Source organism: Cebus imitator, unplaced genomic scaffold (genome assembly GCF_001604975.1).
Source record: "Cebus imitator isolate Cc_AM_T3 unplaced genomic scaffold, Cebus_imitator-1.0 Scaffold426, whole genome shotgun sequence".
Lineage (NCBI taxonomy): Eukaryota > Metazoa > Chordata > Mammalia > Primates > Cebidae > Cebus > Cebus imitator.
The window spans coordinates 1,105,563-1,128,565 of NW_016107741.1; the positions used below are offsets into that span (position 1 = coordinate 1,105,563).

The following is a 23,003-nucleotide window of genomic DNA, read 5'->3' on the forward strand; positions in this document are numbered from 1 at the left end:
TTGCAGTGAGCCAAGATCATGCCATTGCACTCCAGTCTGGGTGACAGTGAGACTCTGTCTCAAAAATAAAGATAAGGGTGCTGCACATGTAGAGCCTGTGATTCTCATTCTGCGTTAGGGCAAATGGATGGTGAACAAAAGTCTAAAAAGAAGGTGTGGGTGCAGATTCAGTGGGCAGCCCCTGAACATGGTGCTGTGTACCTGCCCGAGTTACTATGACCAGTGTCCATCTCTGCACTGTTTGGCACAAGCGCGCGTGCTGTGTGCATTCTCTCAGCCCCCTGCACTGTTTGAGTCGAGCGCACACACGCTGTGTGCGGGTCCCCAAGCCCCCTGCACTGTTTGACACGAACGTGTGCCCTGTGTGCGGTTTCCAAGCCCCCTGAACTGTTTGGCATGAGAGCATGTGCACTGTGTGCAGTCCCCAAGCCCCCTGCACTGTTTGACATGAGCATGTGCCCTGTGTGCAGTCCCCGAGCCCCCTGTACTGTTTGGCATGAGAGCACACATGCTGTGTGCGGTCCCCGAGCCCCCTGCACTGTTTGACACGAGCATGTGCCCTGTGTGCAGTCCCCAAGCCGCCTGCACTGTTTGGCATGAGAGCACGCGTGCTGTGTGCAGTCCCCGAGCCCCCTGCACTGTTTGACATGAGCATGTGCCCTGTGTGTGGTTCCCAAGCCCCCTGCACTGTTCGGCATGAGAGCACGCGTGCTGTGTGCAGTCCCCGAGCCCCCTGCACTGTTTGACATGAGCATGTGCCCTGTGTGCAGTCCCCAAGCACCCTGCACTGTTTGGCATGAGAACACACGCGCTGTGTGCGGTCCCCAAGCTCCCTGCACTGTTTGGCACGAGCATGTGCCCTGTGTGTGGTTCCCAAGCCCCCTACACTGTTCGGCATGAGAGCACGCGCGCTGTGTGCGGTCCCCAAGCCCCCTGCACTGTTTGGCACGAGTGCATGCCCTGTGTGCGGTCCCAAGTCGCCTGCACTGTTTGGCACGAGGGCGTGCTCTGTGTGCAGTCCCTGACCCCTGCCCCGCTGTGCTCTTTTCCAGGAGGAGCGAGCTGGGCTGGAGGCCTCACTCCTGGCATGCCACCAAGTTCTCTGACAGCCACCGTGAGCTAGCGGCCTCCCCATTCCCCTCTGCCAGCGGCTGCCCTTCCTGGTCCAGCCGACACCACGCAAGGTAGGTACACAGTCCTGTCCAGGATGCCAGGTTTGTTCAGCCTTTCTTCAGGCTCCCAGGCCTTCCAACCTGTCAGGAGAGCACAATTCCTGACTACAGAATGATTTCGATGTTTCTGATGAGATTGGGCCACCGACATGTAATCACAGTTGGAGTGCTCTGAATTTTTCACGGAACAGGCAAGCGTGTGACACAAAATGAAATGGCAAGACAGGGCATGAGTGAGAAGGGGAGCATAGGATTTGGGTCTCAGCCAAGCTCCTTTGGGATTGGCCAGGCGGGATGCCAGGCAGTAGGGTTCTGAGCTGGTGGGGTAGCGTCAACAGCATCCTTCTCCTTTCCAGGGTTTTACGTGTGGACTGGAAGGCAGGAGATATATATGGGGCGGCAGGTGTATCTTGTAAAAGCATCCAAGAGGTTCTGTTAAGCTTTGGCAGCCTCTCCCCTCGACCCTCTTGGGATTAGGGGCAGTATCCTCACTAGTCTCCTGTTAAGAGGATGGCAGTAACAGCAGATAGTCTGGTTTTGGTGCGTGTGCGTATGTATCTGTGTGTGTGTTTGTGGGTGTGTGGGAGGGGTGTGAGTGTGCATGTGTATTTCTAAATGTGTGTGTCCTTGTATGTATATGTGTTCATGTGTCTATCTGTATGTGTTTGTGCCTGTATGTGCGCATGTGTATCTGTTTGTATGTGCATATGTGTACTGTGTGTGAGTGTGTATAAGTGAGCATGTTTGTGTGTGTATGTGTGCACGCAGGCATGTGTGTGTGTTTGGAGTTAATGTAACCACTCCGTTTTTGGCTGTCAATGAATACTGGTCTTGACTGGGCATAGTGGTTCATGCCTATCATCCCAACACTTTGGGAGGCTAAGGTGGGAAGATTGCTTGAGTTCAAGACCACCCAGGTCAACACAGCAAGACCCCTTCTCTACTAAAAATAAGGTAGAATTAGCTGGGCATTGTGTGCACACCTGTAATCCCAGCTACTCAGGAGACTGAGGCAGTAGGATCACTTGAGCCCAGGAGTTCAAGGCTGCAGTAAGCTATGATCGCACCACTGCACTCTAGCCTGGAAAATAGAGCAAGACCTCATCTCTTAAAAAAAAGAAAAAAAATCCTGGTCTGTAAAATTGCAAGGTAAAGATTTATATGACGAGAAGGAAGAACTTCTGAAATATAGCATTATCTCTAAAGTGACAAAAGATGATGACATTTAGAGCCCAGTGTGTTTTTGAGGGGGAAAAAAAAAAAAAGCATGGATTCTCAACTGAGTAGTAACACTTAAGTGAACAGTGGGCCTTTTATTTTATTCCTTAAGTGACTTAAGGCAAGGAGATCTCCATTAAGCCCATTTGGCAGTCTCTTGATGAAAGGAACATGGGTACTGCCCACATATGTGTGGAAACAGTGCTCAGTGTTCTCTAGATCTGCTTGGATTTGGGATCTCACAGAAAAATCCCCTTTGGAGTATTGGTGGGTAATCAGGAGCATGCCCTGGGTTTGAGGATACGTGGTCTGTTCTCATAGAAGATGGTGGGAATCCCAAACAGTCGTCTCCCTCCCGCAGATGACGACAGCCAGTCATTCTCCAGTGTTCTGTCCTGGTCACGCGGTTCTCTCATCCTTGCTCTCCCCCAGCCTAGTGGAGCAACAGCTTTTTCCTCTTGAAGGGTGAACATCTCAGCTTTGTTGAGCTTTAAAGAAAGCATTTCACATTCTGGATAGTTTCCCCATTGAGAGCTCTCAGTCACACAATTATTACCTTACAGAGGAATCAATGTCTCAACTCACCATTAATTTCATCCTCTTAGATGCCATTCTGCTTAGGAGCCTGTGTTTTTTGATGTTAACTCCAATAACCCTCCAGGGTGTAACCAGTTAGCTGAAAGCTGAACATAGCAGTGTGTGGTGGTATTATTATTATTATTGAGACAAGGTTTCACTCTGTTGCCCGGGCTGGAGTGCTGTGGTGCTGGTACAGCTCACTGCAGCCTCAACCTCCCAGGCTCAAGCCATCTTCCCACTTTAGCCTCCCAAGTAGCTGGGACTACAGGCATGCACCACCACGTCTAGCCAATTTTTTAAAAAGTTTTTATAGAGATGGGGGGTCTCACTATGTTGCTAAGTAAGGCTGGTCTCAAACTCCTGGCCTTGAGTGATCCTCTGGCCTCAGCCTCTCAAAGCACTGCAATTTCAGGTGTGAGCCACCAAACCTGGTCTGTAACAGGCCAACTAGTAAATGTTTTTGGCCTTGTGGGCCACACGTCTCTGTTGCAGTTACTCAACTATGCATTATAGCCCAAGAGCAGCCACAGACGATATGTACACACATGGGCACAGTCGGATTCCAGTAAAGCTTCACATATGAACTAAAATTTGAATTTCATACCATTTTCACAGGTGAAATAGGAGAAATTATATACCTTTGATTTCTTCCCCCCACCATAAAACATACAGAACCATTTTGGCCGGGTACGGTGGCTCATGTCTGTAATCCCAGCACTTTGGGAGGCCGAGGGGCGGGCAGATCACTTGAGGTCAGGAATTTGAGACCTGTCTGGCCAACATGGTGAAACCCCATCTCTACTAAAAATACAAAACAATTAGCCTGGCGTGGTGACAGGCACCTATAATCCCAGCTACTTGGGCGGTTTAGGCAGGAGAATTGCTTGAACCTGGGAGGCGAAGGTTGCAGTGAGCTGAGATCACACTCTGTACTACACATACACACACACACACACACACACACACACACACACACACACACACACACACCCAACAACAACCACCTGGGTTGTGGTGTGCCCACCCCTGCACTTAGCTATTGATTGACCATAGACATGTAAATGCAGACGTTGCCTGCCAGCCACCTGGGCATCAGGCTGAGAATGTGCGCTAGGGTTGAAAGGCTTCTGTCTAGTAATAAGGCATGCAGTGGCAAGGACACAGTCTTTTCAGCCTGTGCTCAGTTGCTCCCTGTATCTACTGAAATCCATGTGCTGAGCTGCAACCTCAGCCCTGGCACCTTGACCCTGGGAAGTTATTGTTTAGCGTTTTGGTATTTCCACAGAGGGCCAGCTGTGTCTACCACCCTTGCCCTTTGCCATTGCTGACGCTAAAGCACACCGTGCCTTGTTCTTCTCATTCTTGCAGTTCTTCCTCCCATGACCTGTCCAGTTCCTGGGAGCAGACGAACCTACAGCGAACCTTAGACCACTGCAGCTCCCTGGGGAGTGTTGACAGCCTGGACCACCCCTCCGATCGCCTCTCAGCGGCCAAGTCCAACAGCAGCATCGACCACCTGGGCGCCCACAGCAAGCGCGACTCAGCCTACGGCTCCTTCTCTACGAGCTCCAGCACTCCTGACCACACCTTGTCCAAGGCCGATACCTCCTCCGCAGAGAACATCCTCTACAGCGTGGGCCTCTGGGAGGCTTCCAGGCAGGGTGGCCGGCAGGCTCAGGCTGCAGGAGACCATCAGGGCTTGGAGGAGAAGCCCAGGTGTTTCCCGCCCAGGGTCCCCAGTGACAGTGGCAAAGGTCCCAGGCCAGAGTATAATGTCGAGCCCAAGCTGGCTGCCCCTGGGAGGTCCAATTTTGGGCCAGTCTGGTATGTTCCTGATAAGAAGAAAGCACCGTCCTCCCCACCTCCTCCCATTCCCCCTCTCCGCAGTGACAGCTTTGCTGCCACCAAGAGCCACGAGAAGGCCCAGGGCCCTGTGTTCTCAGAGGCGGCCGCGGCGCAGTACTTTACGGCCCTGGCTCAGGCTCAGCCCCGCAGTGACTGGAGACAAGAGCCCACTGATCGGCCATGGAGGTCAGCACACCCGGGGAGCCTCTGGAAGGGTTCGGGAGGCCCGGGCTGCCTGCGGGAGGTCCGCGCAGACGGCAGCTGGCCGCCCTCCAAGGACACCCTCCAAGGAGCTTCCGGCAGGCTGCAGGCTTCTCTGTCCAGCTCAGACGTGCGCTTTCCACAGTCCCCTCGTAGTGGCCGCCACCCTCCACCGTACAGCGACCACAGCACTCTCTGTGCTGACAGCCTCGGACAGGAGCCAGCAGCTGCCAGCTCCCAGAACGACAGCCCTCCTCAGGTGAGGGGGCTCAGCAGCTGTGACCAGAAGCTGGGGAGTGGCTGGAAGGCCCCCTGGCCGCCCCGTGTGCAGGTAGGCCTGCAAGCGGCGCAGCTCCGGGCGGGATGCTGGCCTTCTGACACAGCCCCCAGGGCCCTCGAGCATCTTCCCCAACCCCTGGTGGGCCAGAGCCCACGCCGCCACCTACCTCAGCCAGATGGTCCTCCAGATGCCTGCGAGATAGGACAGTGTTACTCGCTGGACACAGGGGCCGAGGGCCACTCCGTGGGAGCCCAGGAGCCTCCCAGGTTCAGCCGTGGGGAAAAAGCCAGCCAGCGGCCAGCAGCTGGCTTCCCGTGGGCAGACGGGGACAGCAGCAGGATCTGCCCTCAGGAGACACCCCTGCTGCACTCCCTAACCCAGGAGGGAAAGCACCAGCCCGAGAGCAGCCCAGAGAGCAGCGCTGCCACACCACCGCCATTCGACGCCCAGGTAGGCAAGCCCACCCGGAGAAGCGACCGCTTTGCCACCACCCTGCGGAACGAGATCCAGATGCGTAGAGCCAAGCTGCAGAAGAGCCGGAGCACAGTGGCTCTGACTGCAGCAGGTGACTCAGAGAATGCCAGCGGCCACTGGAGGGCCGAGTCGGGAGGTGGCACCCAGGAAGCACCCCTCGCTGGCACCTATAAAGACCACCTGAAGGAGGCCCAAGCCCGGGTCCTGAGGGCCACATCCTTCAAGTGCCGCGACTTGGACCCCAGTCCAGCAGACCCGTACGCAGAGTCACTAGAACACCAGATGGGGGATCCAGATGCCGTGCCCCACTTCTGGGAGGCAGGCCCGGCCCAGCCGCCCTCATCTGCAGGTGGTGGGTCCCACCTGCCCCGCATTGGAGGCCGGAGGCGCTTCACAGCTGAGCAGAAACTGAAGTCCTACTCGGAACCTGAGAAGATGAATGAGGTGGGCCTCATGGGGGGCTACAGTCCTCACCAGCACCCCAGGACATCTGAGGATACCATGGGCACGTTTGCCGACAGGTGGAAGTTTTTTGAAGAAACGAGCAAACCCATTTCCCAGAGGCCTGCACAGAGGCAAGCTCTTCACGGAGTCTCAAGAGACAAGCCGGAGAGGCCGAGGACAGCAGGCCGTACCTGTGAGGGCGCGGAGCCCTGGTCTTGCACCACCTCCCTTGGTGAGAGCCTCAGCGCTCACAGCATAGCGGAGAAGGTAGGGCCGTCGGACCCACCACGGAGGCTCGGCACCTTTGCAGAGTATCAGGCCTCCTGGAAGGAACAGAGGAAGCCTCTGGAGGCCAGGAGCTCTGGGCGCTGCCACTCAGCAGATGACATCCTGGATGTGGGCCTGGACCCACACGAGAGGCCACAGCATGTTCACGGGAGGTCCCGGTCTTCGCCGTCCACAGACCACTACAAGCAGGTAAGCGTGGAGCCACAGTGGGGGCATGGCCCCCCTTGACGGTCGTCTTAACACCAGGACAGGACACACCCAGAATGCGGTGGCTGACGCCAGGGTTACTCAGCTTCAGCTGTGCAAGCAATTACCTTTCCCAGATCTCCTGGAGGTATTCGGGGACAAAAGTGACACATTCCCGAAAACCCACATTTTTCATTCTCATTCTCATTGCCATAATCTCTGGCTTTAACTTTCTTTCCCCTTAAGTAGCTTGCTCCTACCTTCATACTCAGCAAACAACTTGGAGGGGAACTATGGAGAATGATAACTAACCCCTCTGACATGGAAATATGTGGTTTATGTAAAAGCTTAAAACAACATACAGTAGCCACTTTTCAAACACTGATGGATGACATTTAATGTTTATGGTATTTGGGTCTTTTTAGTATTCTAGTTTTTATTTGCAAGTATTTTTAAGGATTGCTCTGGGGCAAAATGTATTTAAAACACATTAAGTTGTTGCACTTTTTTAAAGTGAGAGTTTTGATGGTGAAAGTTAATGTCAAGCTTTCCAGAAAACTGCATATTTCTCAGCCCTGCTTCAAAGTTGACAGTCTCTTTCTCTCTGGCCCCTGCCCCCTTTGAAAGCATTTTCTCCCTATTACATCTGCATATCTCAAAGGAAAAAAAAAAAGTTCTGCAGCGATAGATGCAATTTCTTTTTAAAAGAATCTAGGGTGGCGTCTTTGTAATTCTAGCACTTTGGAAGGCTTAGGAAGGATGATCACTTGAGGCCAGGAGTTCCAGATCAGTCTGGGCAACAAAGCCAGACCATATCTCTACAACAAAGCAAAAAAACTTAGCCAGGTGTGGTGGTACCCAGGAGGTTGAGGTTGCAGTGAACTGTTCTCACCACAGTACTCTAGCCTTGGCAAAAGAGCAAGACTCCATCTCAAAAAAAAAAAAAAAAAAAAAAGAACCCTTCGTAGATTTAATACAAGATATCTAATATGTGCATGGAAAGAAAGCTGCTGGTTTGCTCTGTGGTGTCCCGGCTCTGAAAAACCACACAGAAGCTGTGAGTGTTTGTTTCCGCCGTTGGATACCCTGGCTTGTGGCTATTCAGCATGACCTCTGAGAATTCCACGCTTGCTCTGCCAGGAGCAAAGAATCCCAGAATCCCGGGCTCTGACGAGTCCTAGAGCTTGAGGTTTCACCGCTATAATTTGTGACCAGCTGTATTTTATTTTATTTCTTTTGGCCAATTGTGCCACACACTTTTACAGGCTTCACGTAGGAGTTGTTTCCTGCCTAGAACAGAAGTAGACGCGGGGTCTTAGTTCAGGCGTCTCAATGAAATGCTTTGTAGAGCTGCCCTGGCAAGGCGAACCCACAAATGAGGGCTTTCATAATCACAGATGTCCTGAGGAAGGCAGCTTGAGGACTTGGTGTCTTATTGTGTTGCCCTTTGCAGGAAGCTTCTGTCGAACCACGAAGGCAGGCAGGGGACCCCGGTGAGCACAGAGAAGAGTTTCTCTCCGCAGTCTGTGCCGAGGAGGGACAGTCCACGCCGAGGTGGGTGAAATTTGTTTCAGAGTTACTGAAGAGGTGTCCGGGGGTGGGCTTCTGTACAGTGGGTGAGTGTTTGGTTAACATGGCTAGACGTCTGGCTTTTGCCAAACCCAAAGCGGCTGAAATCCAGCGTGATTTCCAGTATCCCTGGTGCACTGGATGTCTGCGCACCCTGCAGCCCTGCCGGGAGATACAGCCCAGGGCGGGGAGGCCTTCTTTCGCGGCGGTGACATTTTTTGGTTCTTAAAATGGCTACTGTGTTTTCCGCACGGTAAGACTGCTTATGGAGAAAGAATGAGAAGTCCCATTTAACAAACTGGAGCTGCACGCTTTGCACAGAGAGCCTGACAGAAGGGCAGCTTTAGCTATCTAGCACACAGCTGTGTGACTAGCCGCGGCCTGGAAATCAGAGTTGCCTCTAAGGATTGTTAGTAAGAAAGGAACAGGGCAGGCCTTCCTAAATTGGACCTAGTTAATGAGTTAATTTTGAGCTTTAAAATAGAAATCAAGTCAGTCAACTCCCAAAGAGAGGCTGCAAGCATCTGCAGGAACTGTGGCAGCCACAGGAGATTAAAGCATTTTGTGCCATTATTCCAGAATGTGCATCATAGCCACATAGTTGCAGTGAGGATAGGGTTAGATTAAATACATAGTATAATTTGGGCTGGGTGTGGTGGCTCACACCTGTATTCCCAGCACTTTGGGAGGCTGAGGCAGGTGAATCGCTTGAGCTCAGGAGTTCAGGACCAGCATGGGCAACAAGGCGAGATCCTGTCTCCACTAAAAATAGAAAAAAAAAAAAAAACAATTAGCCAGGTGTGGTGGCAAGTGCCTGTAGTCCCAGCTACTCGGGAGGCTGAGCTACTTGGTCAAGCACGAGAATCACTTGAACCCAGGAAGTGGAGGTTGCAGTGAGTGGGGATCACGCCACTGCACTCCAGCCTGGGCAACAGGGCGAGACCCTGTCTCAAAAAATATATGTATTTATAATCTTGCCCTTCATCACACCAGGAGGGCAAGAGGAGAGAGCGTGCATCTCTGCAGAAGATGTGGTGCAATCTTGTTTTAAAAAGGCGGATGGAGGGGTGGGAGTAAATGCATGGCAGGGTCCCCGGGTGTGGATTTTTTTGTCGCCTTGAGAATCTTGTGTGATTGCCGTGACATTCAAATTAAACACCTCAAAACTCAAGGTTCTGTTGCAGAAATTACCAATTAAAAAGTTTGCTTTCAAGAGCCTCATGTAATGGCGTTTTATCCCATTTGGCTTTAAACTGAGAGCTGTTAGTCTTCTACAAGGGGATCAAATATTTATGTGACTCTGCAGCGACAGGATTGATATTGTGTGTGTGATTGTGTAGGAAGTCTCTGCAGTTACTTAACAGACTCCGAGGCTGAAACCAAGAATGTGTGGGTCAGAAAGGCCGACGAATAATCCACCTACAGAATTTAGCTGTGTCTGAGAAGCACAATTAGAGCTTTATGTCTGTGGATTCCTAATGGGTCACGTGCCGCGTGCCAGCTGCAGTCTGTTCTCCAAGCCAGCTCCCAGGCCATTGAGGCCGGCCGTGCAGTGCATCTTGGGCAGTGCTTGATGGGCTGTTCACTTGCGGGCCTTGCTGTGCTCCTGTGCTCTGCCTGATGCCATGAGCGTATCAGCTGTGCAGAAGGCACCCGTGCTGGTGGGAGTGGGTCGCTCTGCTTTGCGTGGAGGGGGTCGCCCTGAACAGCTGTCATGTGCAGGCTGTGTGTGAGTGAGTGAATAGCGTTGTCAATGCTGAAAGGGTCGAGAGGAAGCGGGGGGCCCATGCTTCATTCATCAAGGCCGTGTCTCCCAGCAGACTGCATAACCACTCCAAAGAAATTAGTTCCAGAAACTCTCTGCTTTTGAGCTACCAACCCAGCAATTTTCAGAATTGTGTGCTTTTTTTTTTTTTTTTTTTTTTTTTTTGAGTGGTGAGGCACGATGAAATTTGAGAATATGTAGGTTGAAAAGTTTTCAACTTTTTTCAGAGACTTTCATTTCTGAAGGATCAGTGAGAAAAAATACACTTGAAAACTTAAAATGGAGAATGATAGAAGTCAAAGTTCAGGCAAAGGATTGTCCTTTGCTCACTGAAAAGAAAATCTAGACTATAAAGGTTTGAAGATACCCAATGTTTTGCATAAATTTAAAATAATGTAAATATGTCTGTGTAAATCATATGAAGTACTGCTCTGATAACCAACGCATGACGAGAAAAAGTGTTGTTGTATTCTGTTTGGATAACAAAAGAATGTTGAGATCGGAATTATTTTTTGTTGTTGTTGCTCATGCGAACCAAATAGAACATTTTTTGTGAGGTTCGAGATCCTATGTTAATATAAAGACAAAGAGGGCAGATTGAAGTGATGATACATTATTTGTAATTTTGTTTTAAAGTTACATGAAGCTCAGAGGAAGAGAGAGCAAAGTGACTACTGGCTGGGTTAGGGGGAAACAGGTGGTGTTTGAGCTGAAACAGACCTGAACCTGAGGGAGCAGACCCAGCACATTTGCTTCCCTGTAGCTTTTCTGTTCTGAACAGTCCACTGCCACCAGAGGCTTCACCCCAGACCCTCAGGCTCAGGCATCATAGCCAGCAGGAGCCTGCTTTGGGGAAATGCTCTTGCCTACTGACTTGGGGCCCCTTGAATGCTTGGTCTGTCTGTTACCTGGTGTGGCAGTGACAAACTCCCTCAGACTCAGGGGCTCAAACAAAAATGGATCCCCCCACAGTCCTGGAGGCTGGAAGTTCCACATCAAGGTGTGAACAGGGCTGGTTCCTGCTGGGGCTTCTCTCCTAGGCTTGTAGATGCCGTCTTCTCCCTGTGTCCTCACAGAGTCGTTCCTCTGTGCGTTTCAGTATCCTCATTTCTTCTTATAAGGATCCCAGTCCTATTGGATCAGAGCCCTCCCTAATGGCCCTAATTACCTAGTTTTACCTTAATTACTTCTTCTAAGGCCCTGTCTTCCAATACAGTCACATTCTGAGATACTAAGAGTTAGGGCTTCAGCACATGGATTTTGTGGAACACAGTTCAGTCTCTAACACTGGGAGAAATGTCCCTACTTTTCCGTTTTACCTCTGTAGCAATCACTTCTACCTGCTGTCAGCTCTTTCTGGAAGTGTCATCCCACCCTTCAGCTGACCATGCTTTACATTCATGACAGATGTGAAAGCCTTTAAGATGAAGGGAAGTGGGAGCTGTCGTCCTGTAGGTGGCAGAGAAGAGGGGCATCTGTCAAAACCTGACTGGAGGGCTTTTTGAGAAATCTGACTGGAGGATTCCTTGGCACTGTGCAACTGAAGTCATTCCACCTTTAAGACTTTACCTTGAAAGTGGACATCCACTGCCCTATGAATGTGGTAACCTCTTTAGACTGGGATGGTCTGGCAGAGGGACAGTGACTCTTACATCACGGATATATTTGCACACCTTCACCTGTCCTTGCTGTCTTCTGGGCTGGACTGTTGGCTCCTGGAAGACTGGATTTTACTTTTTCATTTCTCAGTACCCTGTACCTGACATAATTCCTGCACATATTACATGCTCAATAAATGGTTAGCGGATGGAGGACTGGTGGATGCACAGATGGGTAGATGAGTACACAGATGGATGGACCAGTCCTCATGTAGATAGATGGAGGGTGTGGACGGTGGGTGGATGGATAGATGGATAGATGGAAGGGTAAGTGGATAGATGGATGGATGGGATGTAGGAGTACATGGATGAATAGATGGATGAATGGAAGAGTAAGTGGATGGATGGATAGATGGGTATGTGGCTGGATGTAGAGGTGTATGGATAGATGGGAGGGTAAGTGGATGGGTGGGTAGGTGGATGGATGGATGGAAGAGTAAGTGGATGGATGGATGAGTGGATGGATGGGAAGGTAAGTGGGTGGGTGGATGGGTGGGTGGATGGCTAGGTGGGTGGATAGATGGACGAATGGAAAAGTAAGTAGATGGATGGATGGATGAAAGGGAGAGTGAGTGGATGGATGGATGGATGGGAGGGTAAGTGGATGAATGGATACATGAGTGCATGGATGGATGGAAGTATGGCAAGGTGGATGGGTGAGTGAATGGGAAAATGGATAGAAGGATGAGTAGGTGGATGTATAAGCAGATGTATTGGTGGCTGAATGGATAGATACCAGCCTGACCTTCCTTGAGTCAGTCTTTCTTGATTGTGGTGAATAATCTTTCCATATTGGTATATTCTGTGTCCTAAAATTTTATTTAGGATTTTAGTTTACACACTAGTAAGTGAAATGGGCTTTACTTATCCTTCTACACTAGCATGGCATTTGGAATCAAGAAGACATAAACGTCTCAAAATAAATTTGGTAGCACAAATTTGTTTTTTGGTATGAGATTTTAGACCTTGTAGGAAAGTTTAGATGTACCACATTTGTTCATTGCTCCTTAATTTCGAGAGGCCTTGGATGAGGACTGTGTTCTGGGCAGCTCCAGAGACTGGCGCTGCCAGAAGTGAGATCTGGGGGTGGCCCCTGAAGCTGTGGGTGCTGGCAGTGTCTTCCTTCTCTGCCTTCTTGCAGCCACTTCCGCCCCCGCCTGCAGGAGCCACTGCCAAGTGCTGATGAGCTGGCACTGACCTCAGGCTTGTGTTTTGTTGGGACAGATGGGAGGGGAGGCGAAGTATGAGAGTATATTCTAAATCCCAATACCAGCTGCAAAATTGAATGCATATGAAATAGAGCTCTTTAGGGGAAAATTTGCTTTCATATAATTATAAACAAGCTGAACCAACCTGAGGGTCATCTTCCTCGATGTTTACCCTGAGAGGTGACTTAGTGTACAGAGGTTCATGTGAAGACCAATTTTTCATTTACAAAACAAGCTTCTTACATGTAGATTTCAGAATAAGTAACAGATTTGTCATCCAGGCTCTCCCCCTCATTTGTCACTTTAGGACAGACATTTGCTTTCCTTGGCCTTCAATTAGCTCAGGGCAATTGAAGCTTTCCATTCTGAGCTGCTCTGCTAGGTAATTATGAAGACTGTGCTAGATCAGGTCAGGATAAAAAAGGTGAAACTTGATCTTGGAATTTTGTCGAGGCAGATCCCAGCATTCTGCATAGCTTTATACAGTGCAGTACTGCATGCTGAACAGAAAGGTTCTTCTTGTGCAGGGAGTACTTGTGGACGTAACACTCTCACTCCAGAAGGGATAAACGCTAGCTGTAGAGAAAGACTGCGGCCTGGGTCTAGTGGGCTTGTTTTTATGTCTTTGTTGTTTTTGGAGACAGGATCTTGCCCTGTCTCCCAGGCTGGAGTGCAGTGGTGCGACCTCTGCTCACTGCAGCCTCCACCTCCTGGGCTCAAGTGATCCTCCCACCTCAGCCTCTGGTGTAGCTGGGACTACAGGTGCACACCACCATGGCGGGTAATTTTTGTATTTTTTGTAGAGATGAGGGCTCGCCATGTTGCCCAAGGTGATCTTGAACTTATGGGCTCAAGCAATCTACCCATCTCAGCCTCCCAAAGTGCTGGCATTACAAGCGTGAGCCACCACACCTGGCCTTGTTTTTAAATGTCTTACCAACTACAGTTTTTCGTTACATTTATACCCATGGGGACTTAAGAAACCCAGAACCATGACAGACGGCCACCGTTTATTTACTTGTTGGTTTGGTCTCGTGACTACATTATTTAGAAGGAATATCTTTCAGGTGATAGTTTATGGTTATAGGATTTGGGCTAAGAAGGAGAAGCAAGAACAGGGAAGCAGATCCACAAAACCGTCACGTGGAGGGAGAAGCGTAAAAAAGGAGGGTGAAAGTGACCAATGCCCTGAGATGCCAGAGCTGAGGGAAGCCAGAGGGAAATGCAGAGGAAAATTTAACTCAGGCATCTCAGTTCTAGATGGGGCAGGTAAGCATTCTTCTACAAACAGAATTTGTGTCATTGAGCAAGGCACAGTGGCACGTGTCTCTAATCCTAGCACTTTGGAAGGCTGAGGCAGGAGGACCACTTGAGTCCAGGAGTTCGAGACTAGCTGGGGCAACCTCGCAAGACCCCATCTCTACAAAAAATACAACAGTTACTGCCTTGTGGTTGGATGCCAATATACTTAACTGTACTCGCACAGGCTCCTTCATCCCTCGTGCGACTCCCGTGCTGTGGCCTGAGACTTGCCTTTCCAGAAGAATCCAGCCCTGTCAAAAGCTGCCCCTTTGTTTCGCAGCAGCCCCATCTCTGGTAGCTACCTAGGAGTTCCCGCTAGCCAGATGAGCCACCTGGAGCCCCCGGCAGCCTCTCTTGGGGGAGAGACTCCTGTAGCGCATGCTGACGTGACAGCCCCCCTCCATTCTGCCTCTCCTCTGGCCTCCTTTCTTGTCAGCTGGCTGCATTCTTCAAAGCTCTCAGCCTCTAGATTGACCTTGGCTGAATTTGCATGTTACAGGATCCTTTGTGGCTTTCACCTTTCTCCAGAGAGCTACCTGGAAACATAGATGTCCATTCTTCCCTTTAGCTTCCTCCAGCCACCATTCCTCTTGACTGTGTCCTAGTCCAGTCCTCCACACAGGTTGGGCTGAGAGGACACAGGCACTCACCCTGAAGGCTGTATAGATTGATTAATCGATTCATTGACAGGGTCTCGTTCTGTTGCCCAGACATGTCTCACTGCAGCCTCGACCTCCGAACTCAAGCGATCCTCCCAAGTAGCTGGGATCACAGGCATGCGCCACCTACTTAGCTAATTTTTTTAAAAAAGTTTTTGTAGAGACAGGGTCTCACCATGTTGCGCAGACTGGCCTCAAACTCCTGACCTCAAGTGATCGTCTTGCCTCAGCCTCTCAGCGTGCTGGGATTACAAGGGTGAGCCACCACACTGCACCCAGCCAATGTGTTCACTTTTAAAGTTGGTTTTAAGAGTCCCATAGATTCAGTGTCTTATGTGGCTGTTAGGTCCTTGCAGCTAGTCTCAGAAATCGATTTAGCTCATCTGTTTTCTGAAGGCCCACACATTTGAAATAAAAAAGGAAATAGTTCTGAGTTACCTCCTTCTGAATATAAATAGAAAATGCATTCAAATATTCCCACGAGTTTTATGTCTTTTAAATCTGCACAAACCCAAAGAATTCCCAGAGGAGGCCACCAGAGCTCACAGCACGTGTCAGGTGTGCATCCCACTGGGCCAGCTGAGCAGCCTGCTTCAGGCCCCTTCATACCACACAGCTCGCCACCGCCTCCACCCCAATGAGAATCCAGAAGGCCGGAGGGCGCAGGAGGACTGGCGCATGGGCGGTGACGGTGACGGTGACGGTGCGGGAGCCAGTGATGTATTTCTCCTTTGGGCTTTCTCACACGTGGCACTTGGGAACATGTCTGTCCTCTTTGCCAGTTTAAATTTTTCTGTGTTCATTTCCATGCTAGCTCTTAGAATCAAAATCAAGCATTGTGAATGGTGTGCTGCCTGACCATGGCTGTGTGTATGTGGGAGTCTCATTGACCGCGGTGCTGACACAGTCACCCTTGGTGAGAGAAAAGAAGAAGTTGAGGACTCCCCTGTAAATGATGCACTCCCTGTGGATGAGGGACAGGACAGCACGATGCCATGCCAGCAGAGCTCTGTGTCATGTTAGTCGAAAGAAAAGTGATGGCTGAGATGAGCCCTTCTGTGGCACCCAGGAAACTTTGATAGCTGGGCTCAGAAGCAGCGACACTGCATTGCCCAGAGCCGTGAGCGTTGTGGTTCACTCTCAGCGAAGCCATGTCACCTGTCATATACACCTGACGTCGGCTTTACAGTTTTGCTTGCATGACACTTGCAAATTTGTTTTGTGTTTTATAGCCTAAGAATTATAAAAATAAGGAAACAAACAGATTTCATATATAGACATACTTAGTCTAATAAAAAAAATCAAAGCCACATATTGTATGATGTCATTTATATAAGATGTCCAGAATAGGCACATCTGTAGATAGAAAGTAGATTAGTGGCTGTCAGGGGTTGAGGGAGGAGAAATGAGGGAGAGACTGTTCATGGGCACGGGGCTTCTTTCTGGAGTAAAGAAAATCCTCTGGAATCAGATAGTGGTGACTGCTGTGACTATACTAAAAACTGCTGAACTCTACTGTTTTAAAGAGCAAAGTTTATGATATATTTTATCTCAGTCTTTAAAAAAAATCTCAACACTGGGAATCCACAAGAAAACTTTTTAAATTTAAAATGGGTCTGTGAGGTCAGGTGTAGTGGCTCACGCCTATAATCCTGGCACTCTGGGAGGCTGCGGTGGGTGGATCACCTGAGGTCAGGAGTTCAAGACCAGCCTGGCCAACATGGTGAAACCCTGTCTCTACGAAAAATAAAAGATTAGCTGGCCGTGGTGGCGGGCGCCTGAGCAAGAAGAGCAAAACTCTTGTCTCCAAAAAAAATGAATGAATGAATGAATGAGTCTGTGCATTAACTGGCTGTAGCTCAGAGATTGACAACGTTTGTGGAAGATGAGATGATAAATATTTTTTAATCAGAGGGACATAGTGTCCCTGCTGCGACCACTCAGTTCTGCCATAATTGCACAAAAGCAGCCACATGGTGATCAGGTCACCCTCCCTGCAGGCCTGCTAAGAGGACCCTGGCTAGATTTCAGCCATTGCTGATCCCCCTGGCAGTGGGGGCAGCATTCCCCACTGTTCCACTGGACCCAGCAGCCACGGGGGCCCTTCGCTTCTCCACATTCCTTCCTGCCCTGCCCTAAAGCAGGAAGCAAGATGAGGAAACCTCTGAGTCACGTATGTGGATGTCCCCTGCAGAACTTGCCTGGCCCCTTCCCTCAAGTCATTTGTTTCTTTCTGTGAGTCAGCCCCGCTTCCTATTTACCAGGCACAGGTAGTTTTATCTGTGGCTCCCTGAGCAGAACTGGAGTCGGACTGACACAGGCTGTGTCTCTGAATAGAAAGTCTCCATGCTGCCACACCCCTTTCCATTCTGTGTTTGCCTACTGTATGTACCAGAGCTCCCTCCCAGCTCTCCTTCTCCTAAGCAAATCCCATCCTTTCTCAGATCACTTCCGGACTCATCTGCAGAGTTTGGGTCTCATGGTTTGTGAGGCACTCTCAAGCAGCTCACCCAAATCAAGTGGTGTCAGATGGTGAAAGGTTGAGCGGTCTAGGTCAGGGTCACTTGGAAACAAGTTCTTGGGGGAGCAGAGCAGCTTTCTTCTCTGCTCGGAAGAATATGATAAAGCACCCCTAGACTCACTGGTTTCAAGTTCTAGGGAAGCAGATGTTGATGACTCAGTAGAAGAAAGGGTTGTGTAACCATTGCTTTAGTGAGGGGTTAGCAAACTATGGTCCACAGGCCAACTCTGGCCCCCTGTCTGTTTTTTAAAATAAAGTTTTATTGGCATGCAGCCACATCCATTTGCTCACAGACTGCCTGTGGCTGCTTTCACTGTATGATGGCAGAGAGTTGAGTCATTGCAACAGATCAGATGGCTCCTAGAGCTGAAAATATCTGCCATCTGGTCCTTTACACAAAGGTTTGCTTGCCGACTGTGCTGGGCTTAGTGGAGGGATGTAAGGGATGCTTACATGACTATGCTCAGGACAGGGAGCACGGAACCCAGTGGTGGTCTGTCTTGATGTTTTCAAAGAGACTTCTTGGTAGTAGTTCATGATTATCTTGCAACATGATATCCATCTCCCCATCTCTGGTGTGGTTAACTTGGGGAAGTTTGCTTTGTCCAAGTAGAGGAAGCTGTGGCTTGTTCGTAGCCCAAGAATGCAGGAGCATGTAGGATGCTGTAGCACCAGCGTCTCTGACTTGGTAGTGATAACCTGGATCAGGGAAGGTTGTCCTTGGACCACATGGGCTCGGCATGCAACTCAGTTCATGGAAAGTGACTCAGAAAAGTTCAAGGTTTCACCAAGATTGTCTTAAGAGGTGAGGAGGAAATTCTTTGGGAACATAAGGGTACTAGGGTGGTGATTTCATTCTGTTCTTTTTTTATTTGTGAGATTTTTCAAGGGCACACATGCTTTGTGTCAATTAAAAGCAGATTTGTGTGCATTTTATTACAATGATTATTATTTTAAATCTTAAAAGTATTAATACTGTACAATCTATGAAAAGATTTGAGCATCTTATAAGCCCTGATAATTATGCCTCTCTCTAAGAAACATGGATATCTGAAAAGCCACATTATAAACTTTAATATTATAAATGTGCTTTTTTATTTAGAAGTAACTCATGGAGAGTCTCCTTTAAGAATGGATTCCTAGCCAAGTGCAGGAGCTCATGCCTATAATCCCAGCACTTTGGGAGGCTGAGAGGATTGCTTGAGCCCAGGAGTTCGATACCAGCCTGGGCAACACAGTGAGACCCCATTTCTTAAAAAAAAAACTTTAGCTGGGCATGGTGGTGCCCCTGTAGTCCCAGTTATTTGGGAGGCTGGATTGGGAGGATCGCTTGAGCCCAAGAGGTGAAGGCTGCAGTGATGGTGCCACTGCACTCCAGCCTGGGTGACAATGAGCCTCTCTCTCAAAAAAAAGCAAAAACAAAAAAACAGGATTCCTAGTGCACAGCCAGCATGCACATCTTGTTTTCTAACACTCTTCTCCAATAAAAGGAACCAGGGCTCCTCAGAGGAATGGCTGAGTCTAGGCTTGGGACTGGGACTATACAAGATGAGCCTGGAGTATCTTAAAGTGCCAGAAAATAAGGAAGTGCTCAGATACACCCCTAAGTAAACCCAGCAGTGACAACTGTGTAGGTATGTCGTTGGGACACAGGAGCCAATGGTGACCAAAGGAAGAACAGTTTAAGCAGCAAAATTAAGTAGTAGTGGATCATTATAACCCAATATATAAAATGAATCCACAGCCCAGAGTGATACACAGAATGGTTGAATAAATTAACAAATGAGGAATAGAGAAATCTGCTGTGCAGAAAATTGTAAATTGTTTGTGTAGCTCCTCTGCCCTTAAGGAGGTGGGGCACGGCTCCCCACGCTCAGTGTGGGCTACCTACAGTAAGCTCCCTCCAAAGAGACAGTGTGGCCAGGGGCACCAGGGAGAGGAACATCACACTGGAGAAGCCAGCTTATACCAGCTTCACCAAGTGATCATGGTGTCTGTCCTCTTTTCCAGTTTAAATTTTTGTGTGTTCGTTTCCATGCTAGCTCTTAGAATCGAAATCAAGCATTGTGGATGGCATGCATGATCATGGCTGTGTGTGTGTGTGAGTCTCATTGACCACAGTGAAACACAAAACAATCACCAAACACAAAACAACTTCACCAAGTCATCGGGGTCCACATTGACAGGTAAGTCATGCTGACGGCATGCACCCTCGATATCATAGGATGACAGTGGCACTTCACTTCCATGTTATCTCCCCAGAAGTCCCAGGCTTATCATAAAAATGCATCAGACAGTTCCCAGTTGAGGGATATGCTACAAAATGCCAGAATGGACCTCTTCAAAACTGTGAAGGGCATCAAAAACAAGGAAAGCCTGAGAAATGATCGCAGCCTATTCAAGTTGCTATAATAAAATACCTAATATGATATGACTTATAAGCAGCAGGGGTCCCTTTTATAAGGGCACTAATCCCATTCATGAGGGCCCCTTCCTTATGACTTAATTACCTCCTAGAGGCCCCACCTCCTAACACCACCACCTGGAGGTTATGTTTCAACATAGGAATTTTGGGGTAGAAGTCACAAATGTTCAGTCTAAAGCTGTAGCACCCTCGCAGCAAGAGCTGGAAGAAGCATTCCTGAGTGTGATGCAGTACCTGGATGAGGTTCAAGGATAGAAAGAGGACATTGAATAAAAAAATTGGAATAACATGTGACCTTTAGTTAATATTAATGTACCAATGTTGATTCATTAACTATGACAAACATACCCCATGGTAATGCCAGATATTAATAATAGGGGGAAGTGGGTAGAGGGCAGATGGGAGCTCTTACCCTGCTGTTGCAATTTTTTAGTAAATCTAAACTCATTCTAAAATGAGATGCCGGCCAGGTGCAGTGGCTCATGCTTGTAATCCAAGCATTTTGGGAGGTCGAGGCAGGAGGATCACTTGAAGCCAGGAGCTTGAGATCAGCCTGAGCAACATAGCAAGACCCTGACTGGGTGTGGTGGCTCATGCCTGTAATCTCAGCACTTTGGGAGGCCAAGGCAGGTGGATCACCTGAGGTCAGGAGTTCGAGACCAGCCTGACCAACATGGCGAAACCCCGTCTTTACTAAAAATACAAAAATTAGCTGGGCATGGTGGTATATACCTGTAATCTAAGCTACTCAGGAGGCTGAGGCAGGTGAATCGCTTGAACCTGGGAGGCAGAGGTTGCAGTGAGCTGAGATCACGCCACCTCACTCCAGCCTGGATGACAGAGTGAAACTCCATCTCAAAAACAAAAACAACAACAAAAATAGCAAGACCGTGTCTCTACAAAAATTAAAATAAATAAATGTATAATTAAAATTTTATTCTTACAATGCATTTTTAGTTACTCAGTTTGTAAGTATTAGGAACACACCTTGTAGGGACTGAAATATAATGAAAATTTTTTTTTTTTTTAATTTTTGTGTAGAAATGATGTCTTGTCATGTTACCCAGGCTGGTCTGCAACTCCTGGGCTCAAGCAATCCTCCCGCCTCAGCCTCCCAAAAGTGCTGGGATTATAGGCATGAGCCACCACACCCAGCCCTATAATAAAGTATTTAATCAGCCATCAGTGGATTCCTGTCCCCTGTGTGGCCTGGCAGTATATGTTGAGCATTTGGGAAATGGAGATGGCCCGGGGTGAGTGGCACCCTCTCTTAAAGACAGGAGCATGTACTTGGTAAAGTAATACACGAAGATGAAAAGTACTGGAAAGAACATTGGCTTTGGAGTGGAAGACACAGGCTTGAATCCTCATTCTGCTTCTCAGTGTAAGTGTGTCAGGCCCCCCAAGCTTGCTGACCTCATGGCCCTGGATAATGGGGATGTGCAGAGCAACCTTGCTCTCAGGCTTATTTACATGCTTAAGGGATATAACATTAATGAATCAGCATAGTGCCTAAGATCAAGTGTCGATATGGGGGGAAAAAATCTAAAATAGCAGTGATACAGTAAAAGCTGCAAAGCAGCATATGTTATTTGGAGAAATGAGCAAGAGTTGGAAGTAATTGCTATGAATGTAGAAGAGGTTGACAGGAGCAGATTGGAAAGAGAAATTCCGTCCTGGTGGCTAAGCCCAGGATGCGGGAGGGTGGGATAGGGCTGTGAGGCATAGCAGCTGGCGACGCTGCTTCCTGGAGGTCTGGGGCTGTGTTAGGAGGGAGGTGGGGTGCAGGGACTTTAAATACAGATCATTGTAAAATGGTGAATTGAGAAAGTCAGGGCTAGCCTGCCTTTGTCTTCTTCCCTGAGTGCCTTACACACAGACTTCCGGAAACACTTGTTCGTTGCTTGATGGGTTACATTCCTGATGAGTGTGTAATCAACCCAAGAACATATGGACATAGAATAGGCTGTTGAATGTTTTCTTTTGCCTCCTTATGGTTGTGGAGTTGAACTGTGTGCCACATATGTTATAGGATTATCTAGCATCATTAAGTAGAGAAATCTGTAGCATCAGTGCATTAGGCTTTCTATATTTCCCCATTAAAATATAATAAGTGCTGGGCACAGTAGCTCATACCTGTAATCCCAGCACTTTGGGAGACTGAGGCAGGAAGATCACTTGAGCCCAGGAGTTGGAAGCTACAGTGAGCTGTGATCGAACCACTGCACTCCAGCCTGGGAGACAGAGCAAGACCCTGTCTCTAAACACACACACACACACACACACACGCGCACACGCACACGCGCGCGCGCGCGCGATGTAAAGGAAGACTGCCCCCCAAGCCTTTTGGGGTTTTAAAGTACAAGACTTTTGGGGTTTAAGCACTGAAATGTTGGGAACGTCCCCACTATGAGGAATTGCTGATGAAGTGATGGGAAATGCACACGGAGTCTTGAGCCGTGGAGGTGAAGGTTGATGGAGCCTGCGTGAGCTTGCCCATCAACAAGACAGCAGGCACAGACAGGCCAGCTGTTGTGAGCTTGGCTTTAAGACTCCATTCAGTAGGCAGGAGGAGGGCTGCAGCAGAGGCAGGCTCTGGGTCCCTGAAGCACATTGCTGCCTTCACAGCTGGGGGAGCTCCCATCCAGCGCGGTTAAGCAGAGCCGGGTAAGGGACCCCTGCCTTTGCTCTCGGGGCAGTTCATCCCAGATGGGACTGGTTTCAGGACGCCTGCGTGGTTTGTTAGGGGTTTGTAGTTCCCAGTGGCTCTTTTGTTCTGCTGTCTTGAAGGGCAGGTTGCTTGTCAGCTCACAATGCTGTGGGTAAGATCTGGCGAGGTAGGCGAATGTGTTCTCATTGTTTATTGTTCTGCCTGAAGATGAGAAATAATGCAAATCAGGGTGCAGATTCTGGCTCGAGCTCTGCAGGCGTGCACGTATGTGCAAGGGCACGCTTGCTGGTGCTGCATGTGTGCCTGTGGATGCATGCAATTTTTGCAGCTTTGGGATTCACAGTTAGCTGCAAGCACACTGGAACTGGAAGGCAGTGCTCTTAACACCGTGTTCTAGGCTGGAATTCGTAGAGCCGTCATCTGCACTGATGGGACTGCAGCCCTCGGTATGTGGGACCCTTGCTCCGTGTGAGTTCTGCAGATGAGTTCCCCGAGGGAGCTGGCTGGAGGACTCCAGCGTCGCATGAAGATCTGCCTG

At 49.1% G+C, this 23,003-nt stretch overlaps 1 protein-coding gene across 7 annotated transcripts in view; it reads left to right on the plus strand.

Moving 5' to 3' along the window:
* SHROOM2 (shroom family member 2) overlaps positions 1-23,003 on the plus strand; it is a 157,969-nt gene that overhangs the window by 97,305 nt on the left and 37,661 nt on the right. For 4 of the 7 annotated variants that reach the window (XM_017509913.2, XM_017509914.2, XM_037731855.1 and 1 more), the window contains 3 exons: positions 1,053-1,184; positions 4,338-6,690; positions 8,141-8,241. In XM_017509913.2, coding sequence (XP_017365402.1) covers positions 1,053-1,184; positions 4,338-6,690; positions 8,141-8,241 — 2,586 coding nt within the window. Of the gene's footprint in view, positions 1-1,052; positions 1,185-4,337; positions 6,691-8,140; positions 8,242-22,102; positions 22,462-23,003 lie in introns of those variants that run through there. The other 3 variants (XM_037731857.1, XM_017509915.2, XM_037731858.1) reach the window with 1 other exon arrangement.